This window comes from Blennius ocellaris (assembly GCF_963422515.1).
Source record: "Blennius ocellaris genome assembly, chromosome: 12".
In the NCBI taxonomy this organism is placed as follows: domain Eukaryota; kingdom Metazoa; phylum Chordata; class Actinopteri; order Blenniiformes; family Blenniidae; genus Blennius; species Blennius ocellaris.
The window spans coordinates 9,508,122-9,520,734 of NC_137661.1; the positions used below are offsets into that span (position 1 = coordinate 9,508,122).

General features: G+C 41.4%; 1 protein-coding gene across 1 annotated transcript in view; it reads right to left on the reverse strand.

Annotated features, from left to right (window-relative positions):
* Positions 1 to 6,372: 6,372 nt before the first annotated feature.
* raver2 (ribonucleoprotein, PTB-binding 2) overlaps positions 6,373 to 12,613 on the reverse strand; it is a gene marked incomplete at both ends in the record, with an annotated part of 74,626 nt that continues 68,385 nt past the window's right edge. Inside the window, 6 exons of the mRNA XM_080505709.1 lie at positions 6,373 to 6,513; positions 7,910 to 8,128; positions 9,926 to 10,027; positions 10,130 to 10,240; positions 11,125 to 11,306; positions 11,565 to 11,673. Coding sequence (XP_080361835.1) covers positions 6,373 to 6,513; positions 7,910 to 8,128; positions 9,926 to 10,027; positions 10,130 to 10,240; positions 11,125 to 11,306; positions 11,565 to 11,673 — 864 coding nt within the window. The remainder of the gene's footprint in view (positions 6,514 to 7,909; positions 8,129 to 9,925; positions 10,028 to 10,129; positions 10,241 to 11,124; positions 11,307 to 11,564; positions 11,674 to 12,613) is intronic.

Here is a 12,613-nt window from a genome sequence, read left to right on the forward strand (position 1 = left end):
ATCAATAGGATGTCACGTGTAGATGGTGGCAGAGAGAGGCACTAAAAATAACAAATATTTGTTTATCCGTCAGTCCAGCCAAGAACTCGCATCAACATTCCCCAAGTATAGCTTCATAGACACACGCACACGCACACACACACACACACACACACACACACACAGAGGCAGTTTTTAAGATCGTATTGCAACAGGTAATAAAAAAAAAAAGATTAGGAGATTATTAATGATGCAAAGAGAATTTAGTCTAATAATTAAAAAAAATATGATTTAATATACCACTCTTAGAATGTCTTATTACAAAGAGTTAAAGGTGCATTGAAAGCTGCAAATGTAGATTCTGAAGCATGTTGTGACACACATAAAAAAAAACAAAAAAACTTTGCTTTGTTTTTCAAGAATTAATGGATGTGATTAAAAAAATATTATTCGGTAACTTGGAGGTGTGAGGAGTATGAAGCAAAGATGGTGTCGGGCGATTTAGGACATTTTTTGGAAAAAAACATACCGTTCTTTTACGTTCATAATGTTGATTGAAAAGTTTTATTCATATAAATCAAGAACATTTATGGGAAAAGAAATCTGATGCTAAATTATTTGAGCCTTTTATCCATATTTACTGTAATTGAAGATTGAACATGATTTCCGCATAAATTTAGAAACACTAAGTATTTTTATTTTTGGCACAAACCTTTCACACATGCACACACACACACGCCTCCATCTCAACTGTTACATTAACCACCAGCCAAAGATAAATGACAGAAATGAAGACGCTTCCCGCAGAGATCCACATTTACAAAGTTAGAAGTGAAAAATGATCTGACCCTGATTTTACTTTAGAACTGCGGGATGCCGCTTTCCAGGCACACGCAGACCCAAACTCCTGCCAATATATTCTAATGATAATAATAATAATTATTATTATTCTTAATTTAAAGCTTTCAAGGACCAAATGAAATACCAAACACTGTGTTACCCTCTGAGCTGAAGTTCATCTTGGTGTGTCCTCAGGCGTACTGTAAAGACACAAAACAGATCTCAGAACAGCTTGACGTCTCAGCTGAGACCCCGAAGGACAGGATAGCGATCCGGCGGAAACGGCAGCGATGTGTGACGTCGCATGTGACAGTGGGTGGAAACCCAAGGAGACAAATGCACTACAGCAGATGTCTGAGAGAAGGAGTCAAAGGTCAGAGAAGAGTCTGAACGATAAGCAGGTCCTGCTGCTATTGGAGGCGAACACAGTCTTCCTGAGCATCCTTTTACCATTATCATCTCACGAGATGGTGAAGAAGAAGAAGAAGAGGAGGCGGCGACGGGGGATGAGACGTGAGCTTAATGAAGTACAAATAAACAATTGTACCACAGTAGAGTGAAGAACTGTGAGCATCCGTCCAGACGCCAGAGCGGAGACGTCCCCAGTGTGTGTGACAACTCTACCGGTACGAGCAACAAGCGGGATTCTGGCAGACGTAACCAACACCACATCACTGAGCAGACTGACAAGGAGAGAGACACACACAAAAAAACCCCAACAACTCCCTGTCGACTGAGCAGCTGCAGTTGTTTTCTCTCTCTTTGTGTCTCTCCTCACCAACATTACCTGCCAGGAGCTCGTTTCTAAGAGAGCTACACCCACGGACGCCGAGTTCCCGTCGAAGTAAACACTCGCTCCCGCTCCATCAGAAATACCCGGGAAGTTCAGCAACGACGCAAACACAGAGTGATGAAACCGTGAATAAAAGCTTCAAACAACCAGTGGGTTGCTTTTTGGGTTGTTGTTTTTTTTTTAGAGCACAGACAGATTACTTTGTGACGCATCCTTGGAAAGATGGAGATAATAATGTGTGTGAGCAGGTGACAAAACATAAAGAATTGCAGCATGCTATTTGTGAAGACACCACATGGGGGCGATGTTCCTATTGGGAATTGAGGATAAATTTAACATTTTAAAAGCTAATTATGATCATAATAATAAATACGATAAGAGGGGGGTAAAATGAAGATGTATTTTTATTTATTAAAACTCTCCCTTTTAAAAAAAAATCTTGTAATTAGTCCGATTAAAACAAATATATAAAAATATATATATAATATAACTAAATTATAAATTGTATGAACGATAAGTTTAACAGGTGTGACAGTTTCAAGAAAACCTCTAACCCCTTTATTGCCTATCGACACCAATGGCTAACAACAATACTGTCTTTTAATGAGAAATATTGGAATTTGACACAGGATAACTCCTTTGTGAGACAAACAATGCGTTCGTGTTTCAAGGTAAGATCAGGCCTGATTTACATGTAGAACAATGCTGTGAAGCTGTGATCATTGCTGGGGGAGATTGGGAAGCTTCTGAGAACTTTGTAGACCATTTTGAAGTGCATTAAACCAGATCAAAAAATAATCTTTGTTCCGACTGGGCTTCAGTTGAAGAGAAATGGTTACACACCCTTCAATGTTATGGACAATCATGAGGACTCACAATGAAGAGACAAATTATTCGAACTTCTGACATAAACATGCCACATTTACAAACTTTTAGATGTTATGACTGAAAAAGATATAGTGACGGATTACTAAAACCAGGTCTACTGTTTCACAAGAATTTGTTGAACAAGCCAAATATGCATCTGAAATGCTATACCTTTAACAGGATCCACTTTCAAAACGTTGGGAGGACCAGTTCACGCCTTTCTATTGGTTAGCCAAATAATTAACAACTGGCATTTCCTACGACCAAATCCCCACCTACTATTTCAATGTTTTTGGACCTTTGTGTTGAGTTAAACAAAATAAAGAAGCTTCACATCTTGGTCAAGTAAAAACAGAATTCATTCTGTTCTCGGTCTGTTTTTAAACGGGCAAATTTCAGGCTCCAAAAACTTTAGACGCCTTTCTGATTTCACTTTTCAAACCTATATGAAGTGATCTGCTTTGATCGGCGCCCTCCGACCTGCACCGCTGTGTCCTCAAGACTTCCTCCATTCCGCCCACATTCACAGCACAAAAGTACATCCACACTAACAGCATAATTAGAAGCTGCCACAACTGATGGATCAGCCGCGAAACCATTCAGGCCGAACCGACCCCACAGTGAGAGACAAGTCACAGGCTGACGGGGAAATTGACATGCAAACAGTTGGTTTTAAAACCTGCCGGCCCAAACCTTTCACCTGCAGGAACAGAGGTCCTGTTTCTGGTCACAAAACACTCCCTGGCTCACAGACATCCCCGCCATGCTTTCCAGAGTGGTGGAGGTGAGAGCGGTCACCTGGCAGCAAGAAGGACAATCTGGAAGCAGTCGTACCGGGGAGCAAACCAGACTGTGACAGAGAAGACGGGCCTGTCAGCACAACCAAATACAAGACCGAGAATAGCTTTGAAAAAGATACCCACAGTCTGACGAGATGTCGCTGGAAGAAAGCAGATTGGTCTAAAACACCATTATCACGGGGTAAATGGAGCCCGTCCTCCTCACAACCTCCTCAAAACTCACAAGGGAGAAAACTGAAACATGTGGGACTTCTCTCATCCATTCATGTCTCCATTGCCTGTCTTTGATCTTATGTGGGATTTATTGGACTGATATGACTTTGTTAAAGAATTCAATCCGAATTAATATAGAAAATGTGAGCTCAGAGTGAAAATGTAACGTAACAAAATTTAGTTTGCATGTTGTCATTGTGTGTGTGTGTGTGTGTGTGTGTGTGTGATGGGTCAGCCAGCTGGGGGTGTATCCAGCCTTTCACCTGCAGTTGCCTGAGCACAGCTTCCTATGATTGTTCAAGCGATTTGAATTCTTCCTTCATGAATTTGTTCTGTCAGCTGCATTACTGATCACTGCTATCGGACTGAAAGTGATTCCAGTGTTCACTGGTCACTATAACATGAAGAAATACGTGGCAACTGGGGGCACAACACAGAGAAATTCATTTAGAAAACAACGGAGTGGACAAAAATGTCTCATGGAAAACACGACGACGCATGTGTCAATTTATTGCTTTAAATGTTTTTGCCATTTCGTCCGTGCTCATTGAGCGTCACTCGACAACTCTGCTGACACTGGGCTGTCCCGTCATCGTGTCTGTGCGTCCCAAACAAGATGGACGTCCCGTTAACGGCCTGCGGTTCCCTCGATGAGGAGAAACTGCACCACAAGCTGTCGCTTAAACTGATGCGTGCACATTATTGGATCTCACCTGCAGTTGGTTTTCACAGTGTGTGTGTGTGTGTGTGTGTGTGGTTGCCATGGCAAAGCAAGTAATATTCTGCTTGCAAATATACATTATAATCCGATGACAAGCAGATTGTACAAAAAAGAGAAAGCTTTCACCTTTACGACTATATAATAACACATTCACACTATAAAATTAACAACTTATACATTCAACTTTCTACTGTAATGGGAGCGTTAGTTGTTGTGTGAGACAAAAGGCTTGTGTACATAAACCTCACGTCCAAAGTAAAGATGCACTGAACCGACTAAACCTGTCTATGAAAATGGTGCACTTGATAAGATACTACAAGAAGCAAACAAATACAAGTTTGGTTTTTGAAAACAAATCCAAAGAGTTATTATGTCCCTTGAATCAAGCAACTGTATATATTAAAAAAAAAATCAACAACATATGTAAATTATTTTTCTTTTCCCTTAAAACTTAAAATTGATCTGCAGGAATTTTTCAAGCCAAGCAGCATCTGCTAAAAAGCACACACAGTGGTAGGGTACAAAAAGTGTAGCCCGGGGTAACTGCTGATATCATGGATTAAATATTCCAGAATAAACTTTTTGAAGATACTTTAAAAAAAAAAAAAAAGAAAAAAGTAATTACTGTGAAAAACCTTACTGCTTGATAATAACGATGTAGTGATGCAACAAATGCCCCGGGAAAAAAAGTCAGTCAACTCTTACTAACTGATAGACTGTAAAACTTTCAAAGCTGCTTCAAATATTAATTATACAGTATACCGATAAGACCAATGGGAGAAATGAACAGAGACTGAAACCTTTATGGGAGATGCCAGCTGGAAATGAAAGTCCTGAAAATCATTGTGATTCAAGAGAAGAGAAGAGAAGAGAAGAGAAGAGAAGAGAAGAGAAGAGAAGAGAAGAGAAGAGAAGAGAAGAGAAGAGAAGAGAAGAGAAGAGAAGAGAACTGTGCTCTAATTTTTGGCTTAAATATTATAAACCAAATAAAATTCACTATGCCAAGGTCCATACATTTTGACCCTTATATCAACAAATGCCTTGAATTGTCTTGGAATATCATTATGTTACAAATATATAGCAGTATAGATAAAAAAACTAACATTTAATAAATCTTTTTCATTCAGGTTGTACAGAACACCCAAAAAGAGCTCAAAAGTCCATTATATATGATATTGTCTGATACGCATGGCTTTATAATATAACTCTGTACTACACTGCAGTATTTACACTCGCCTTTTATTTTCTGCCCAGTCATAAGAAAGGTCCATTCATTGAGGGAAGCCATTGTAAGCCACCGCAAATGAGGGCTTTTGATTGTTTCAGGCCCTTTTTATTTCCTGATGTTCTCCCAAACTTTGGGATTGAAATGGCTGCCACTTCCTACAGATACAGCATAGCAACAGTCACATAAACACAGAATCACACACACACACCCTAATTCCCAGTGGAGAGATTTAGAAGAGGAACCTGGGCAATAAAAGGAAGAGGGGAACGACAATGAAGTGGGAACACAGCAGAAGTCAGTCTGACTGGTGGATCAACGCGTCAACAGTGCAACATCACACAAGTTAAGTCTTCTGAAAAAAGAGACGGAGAGGGAGGTTCCAGACTCTGAGACCAGATCTAAGACATTAACAGCTGGCAGACAGGTTGCCTGCTTCCTAATAAAAAAAAAAGCAGCTTTTACCTACAGACACAGTTAGGCTAAGTTTCCATTATTAGAAAAAATGTACAGGATAATATTAGTTAAATACAATTAACTCACTGACTGAGAAACAACGGTTTAAGTTAAAGAGTTAAGGCTTAAACAGGACGACAGGAACACTGTGTTTTGTGTGTGTGTGTGTGTGTGTGTGTGTGTGTGTGTGTGTGTGTGTGTGTGTGTGTGTGTGTGTGTGTGTGTGTGTGTGTGTGTGTGTGTGTGTGTGTGTGTGTGTGTGTGTGTGTGTGTGTGTGTGTGACATGATCAAAATGCACTATGGCTTGCTTTTATTTGAGCCACTCGCAACCCTAAAATCTAAATTTAACACCTACTGCGGGGGGATGCAAAATGGCAGCCACAGGAAGGCCACTAGAGGGAGCTGTGACATCCAGCAGGCTGTCAGATGTTTGCACTTCCCCCTCCCGAAGCATCAGGCTTGAAGGTTTGGTTCAGACTAGAGCCTCTTCCTCTTGAAGTAGTCGGCGTACTGGCCCCCCAGGCCCTGGGAATGCTGCCCAATGTAGGCGCTGTCTGATGATGCCACCTCCTGCACGGCCAGCTGGGGATACTCCCTCTTATGGCCCCTCGCCTGGTTCTGATGAGACATGAATCAGAGCAGATTATATCTATCCATCTATCTATCCATCCATCCATCCATCCATCCATCCATCCATCCATCCATCCATCCATCTATCTATCTATCTATCTATATATATATATAAAAACCTTAAACTGAGGAATTTAGAAACACAGAAAACATGAATGAGTCAGTCAGTGAAACTGGGTACACAGGTGTGTGTGTGTGTGTGTGTGTGTGTGTACAAGTGCTGTGATTAACTGTGCCATGTGCAGGCTGACCTTCGTCTAATGTCAGCTGTGATAAGCTACCATCCCAGCAACTGTACTCGGCTGTGGATGCTGGGTCGATGGATGGAGGCTGTTGGGTGCAAAGTGCTTGAATGTGACAGAGGCACAAACACTCTGTGTTCGTGTTTATAAGTTTTATCCTCGCCGCTCAGCTCCAGGAAGGGGTGCAGATGCAGTCTGCACAAACAAATGTAAATCTTTCTGGCTCAGCTCGGATGTCTGTGCTCGTCTTGCTTATGTCATCATGCTCTCACTCTACCAGACCCGACCACTTCCTTTCCTCTAAAGTGGCTTGGATGACTTTGAACCATGAATAAAAACAAAAATTGCACTAAAATATTAGTGGCATATCTCAGGAATAGGTGAGATAATATGCACACACTTGTAGCTCATGTTTCCCTTCTCGGTAAGTTAGTAGATAATGAAGTCATCACAAAAATCAAGCTTTCCCTATGTTGTTTTGCTTATTTCTACTCATAATTCAGTTTGTTGGGAATCATTTATAACACCGTGTCAGAATTAAAAGACCCCGTAGATAAATGATGTTTAGTGTGTTTTAAGTGACTGTAGTTGTTTTCTCTGTGCTGATCTCTGAAAAGGCTAATATAATCACTAAACATTGAAGAAAACAAAACGAAAAGCTGTGATTGTGTGCCTCTGCATAGGAATATAATTGAAACTGATGTGTGCCTAATCTGGTAGGACACATGCAGTAAAGCAAGGTCTAATAACGCAAGAGAAGTGATTATATGTGTGAGATGTCGCATTTACAATAACGAGACAAAACATTTCCATTTGGCCTCCACAAAGATGCCAAAGAGTTGACTCTTTATAATCTAGTGAGAATTATCGATCAGGTCATCCTGAGAAGTGATGAAACTCCTATTCTGTCTCTAATTATGTCTTATCAAAATATGATGAATGACTAAATCAGGTCATGAACGATTAACAGCCTTCTTATTCTTTATAATAATACTAACTAGTCATTTATTTCAGACTTCTTCACATGAAATTGTCTTCAGAAATGCTAACTGTACTAATACCTCTATGACTGGACTGCAAAAAACAAACAGTCAACTGGGACTTCTATGCTCAGTTTCACATTGTGCAGGGTCCAAACTTACATAGTAGTAGGTGTTCCAGTCGGTGGCGGCAGTGTGTGCATGCGTTACAGGGTTTGGCGTGGCTGCAACCGGGTGTGGCGCCCCGAGGAAACCGGGCATTAATGGCAGGGTGCTGTAGGCTGGGAGCACGGCAGCAGCTGGCAGGACGGCTGGAGGAGGAGCTGCACTGTTACTGACAGCGTGCAGAGAGACGCCGAGAGGCTTACAGACGTCTACCTCCTGCAAAACACACACATGGGAAATGTTGAGCAATCATTCAATCTTAAACCGTAATAATGTGCTTTGTTTTTTGTGGTTCGGAGGTTGTGGGTTTTTTGGGTTTTTTTTTATACATCAACTGTAGCTTTCACAGCAAAGTGCGATCATATATTTATTCGGATGAACATTTTCTCCCCCTGGTGGCTGGCATGAGATGTGCAAGAGTCTGCTATTAGGTCACTCAAGCATGTTACAGGGTGCTGCTGTGTGGGCTTGTTCGCCTCAATGGCTACCAGCCAAAACAAAAAGACCACCTGGTGTGATCAACACGTTTTTATTTTCTTGAGAAACTGTTTTGCATGTCAATTGACCCCACCTCAGAATAAAGTTGTCATGTACATTTTTAAAGTTTCACATAACCTCCGAAAACACAGATATATGTGCAGTGATAAACCTGGACCTGACTGCTTCTGCTGTGCGGAGCTGCTTGGTATCAGCTGCTACGTGCAGAGTGATGAGTCCCTCCAACAGGCTATCACAGTTTTGAATGGAGGCCATGCTCTCCAAATAAAGATGCGGACTCTGTGAACCTAAATACCAGCATGCAGCTCGGAGGGCGGCAGAATGGAGAGCTGATGCTTCCAATTTAAGTTGGGGTTCTGACTCTATACCGAGCACATAACATTTAGTAACTTCTGCATTTCTTACTGTTTCTTGCAAATAACTGTACATTGAGAACCATCATATTAAACACGATATTGTGCTGCTGGTACGTATACCCAGCGCTGCTACTGAGTCGTATCAGAAGGAAATACACTAATGTCTATACTACTTTAGATAGTAGCAAAGTAACAACAGATAGTATGTATCTAATCTTTCATATAAACTGTGGGAATGTATCTAATTTGAAGATATTTAATCCATAAGGAATAATGACATATGTGTGATTTTACTCACTATGACGCTATTCAACATGTTAAATAGAATAAATGGATTATATACATGGTCAAATATAAAGGGAACATAAAAAAGTGACTTTAAAGCAGTAAAATATACTGAAATAAAACTATTGTGTGTTGTATTGTTTTGAATGCCCTATAAAGGGTTTATTACCTTTTTGCAAATTGTATCAACATCAGCCAATAACTATAAAAATGTGCACAATATAAGTGTGTAAAAGTGTTTTAGGGGTAAAGAGAACACGTGTCAAACATACACGAGGGAAATGACTCCCTGATGTAAACTCCAAAATGTTCTCCTCTGTATGCAAGTCCCATCGACAGTCTAAATGGTCTCTCCAGTGCCTGAAATTAATAATTTCTACTCAGTTGTCAATAATTCAAAGATAGAAATGAAACGTTTATTACATGCATGGCTCGCTGTTGCATTGAATGTGTGTGTGTGGGCGTGTGCACATTGAGCCCCCCCACGAGGAAATAATATAATGTATAGTAAAATAACTTTATATAAGGGCCAAAGCAAAAACTTCTAACTAACCACTCTGATCATGCTTTATTATTTTCTATATATCTGAGCTGACACCAACAAATCTTTTCAAACAAGAGTATTTAGGAAGTGTAAAATCCACCAAAATTTGCGACTGAGCAACTGACTTAGCATACATAGTGTTGGATTATACAGTATATGTGATTTTAGATTCAACAGCAGTAGTTTCGTTCTTGTTATGTCAAAGTTCTACTTCACATGGATTAAAAAAAATATATATTAGAAATGTTATCTTTCTTTTCACTGTTGATGAAGGTATAATGACTGTAACCACCTGATGTCTAGACGTTGACACTTGGGTTGTATGTATACCTTGTTGGCGTAGGCCTGGTTGGCTGTGGCAGGTTGGGAGTAGTACTGAGTGACGGCCTGCATGTACGAACTGTAATCCCCGTAGGAGGATACTGCTGGAGTCTGGAACACAGTACACAAAACATAACGACACAGAAAGGAGAACAATTGTGCACACAATAGTGCTGACAGGATCCTGCACAGTCACAAACGAGTGTGTCTTACCGACGCGTGCTCCTTGCTGTATTCTGTGGCAGTGTTGTCCTGTGGAGCCGCAGCACTGTAGGTGTGAGCTTGTGCTGCTTGGTAGTGCTGGTACCACTGCTGCATGGCCTCCTGTGACACACACACACACACACACACACACACACACACACACACACACACACACACACACACACACACACACACACACACACACACACACACACACACACACACACACACGCGCGCACACGCACACGCACACGCACACACACGCACACGCACACGCACGCACGCCGACAACCAGAAGATAAAACAGACACATAATATTTTATTATACACATATATTTATATAAGAATTTTCTTGTCTTTGTTGATTATTTTTAAGCCTCTTTTTTAAATGTCGGCTCTTTTCCTTTTCTCATTCATAAACTATTGTTTCTGGAAACAGCTCTCCTCTGTTCCCTCTCCTTTGTCTTTTCAGAGAAATTAAACCGACAGTTTCATTGGTTATCTAATCGTGACTCATTTGTTTGGATGAGTAGATTGTAATTAACATTTAAAATTGAGTTTGCGTCTTGCTACAAATATCAGATATGTCACTTGCTCAGGAGGAGGAAATATTGTGAGAAAGAAAGAAAGAAAGAAAGAAAGAAAGAAAGAAAGAAAGAAAGAAAGAAAGAAAGAAAGAAAGAGCTGTGTAGACAGACAATGGAGGCTTCGTGGGTCTTTCTGAGTGTGGAGTGTTAAGAGAGAGAAGGGGACAGATGGAGACACACGGTGCTCTCTGCCAAATCCACTCTGTCTGAATATCTCTACCCATTCTCATTTCTTCCTCCTCCCTGCCTTGCCTAGTTACAGCGCACTCTGTCACTGCTGCTCTCATCCTTCCCCCTGATATAGCCACCATCCCTCTCCTTTAGACTCGGCACTGGTCAATTGTGAACATGCAGAGTCTCATCCATCCATAACCGTTGGGACAATCCTGCCATGTATGCAGATACATAGTGCAGTACCTGAGTGTAGGCCTGGTTGTACTGGCTGTAGTCGCTGGAGGTATCAGTGCTGTATGGGGAAGCTGTTGTTGTGGCTGCACTGTGGGAGAAGGAGCTGGAGCCCTGGGAGGCCGGAGGAGCCATGGGACTGTTGTACACCCCAGAGCCTGGCTGTCCTGCCTGGGCTTTGCTCCCCACTGAACCTGAACAACATGTAAATGCACCACGGAGAGAAATAACAGAAGGTTATACTGAGTGGAGCAGAGCAGACCTTTCTTTGAAGAATCTGACATACTGGACTTTTCCTTCAATGTAATGTCTTATTCAGATTTACCTTTCTGAATCTGAAGTGTATATTCTGCATGTATCCAAACGTGCATGTTGTTTTTCCAAAATACACAGACGAGAAAATCTCTCCTGCTATTCAAATCTAATTTATAGAGAGCAAAAATTGGGTTCACCTTGCAGAACGACTCCAGGCATTACACTGGCCAGGTTAAGGTAAGGATTAGAGGGAAGTCGGACTTCTTTAGGAGGATCACCCAGCAAGGAACCTTGACCACCGCACACCTGAAGAGAGAAAGAGAGATGGGTTTAAATCCCTTTATCCATGCTGCCGTCATTAGGATCTAATTACTGAATACAACATCCATCCATCCATCATCCACCCACAACCTTCTGGTGAAACACCAAGACGCACCCAGACTCAACTGGAGATAGAATCTGCAGGCGTCCTGGGCTGACCTCGGAGCCTGTTACCAGTTTGACGTGACAGATAAACCTCTAATGGGAGGCGACCAGTAGGCATCCGCATCAGATGCCCAAATCACCGCAGCTGGCTCCTCTCAATGTGGAGGAGTCACAGCTTGTATCTCAGCCTCTCCCAGATGTTGAGCTCTTCACTCTAAGAGTGAAGCCCACCACTCTGAGAAGGAATTCCGTTTCAGACGCTTGTATCTGCAAACTCATTCGTCTGGTCATAACCTAAAGTTGGTGAGGGTGGGGATGTACACCGACCTGTGGACGGAGAGGTTTGCTTTACAGCTCAGCTCCCTCTTCACCACAACATGATGCGTACAGCAGTTACTTTATCGATCTCACAACCCCTCCTAAAAAAAATCCCCTCTATAAACTATGAGCTCGTCCGCTGATCCACCGCCAGGATGGACTTTGCATTCTTCATCCTGGATCTGAGGTTCCACTGTTGGCTGGAGAATCTACTACCCTGGTAAAGACTTTCCAGGGGAGTCAGGGAAGTGTTATAACTCAGCACAGTTAGCATTCATCTCATATTGATACTTATAATCAATATTACTTTCATAAGATGACATTTCCTCCAAAGTAGATGTGTGTCTCGTTGAACGACACCCAATTATGATGATCTGTTTATTTTTTCAGCTCACATCAAGAACAACTTCTATACGTTTGTTTTCTTGGTTTTCCTGGTATAAGCAAAGTCATAGTGAACGTTTTGCACTATTGCATGTGATCTATTATCAACCCTGTCTGA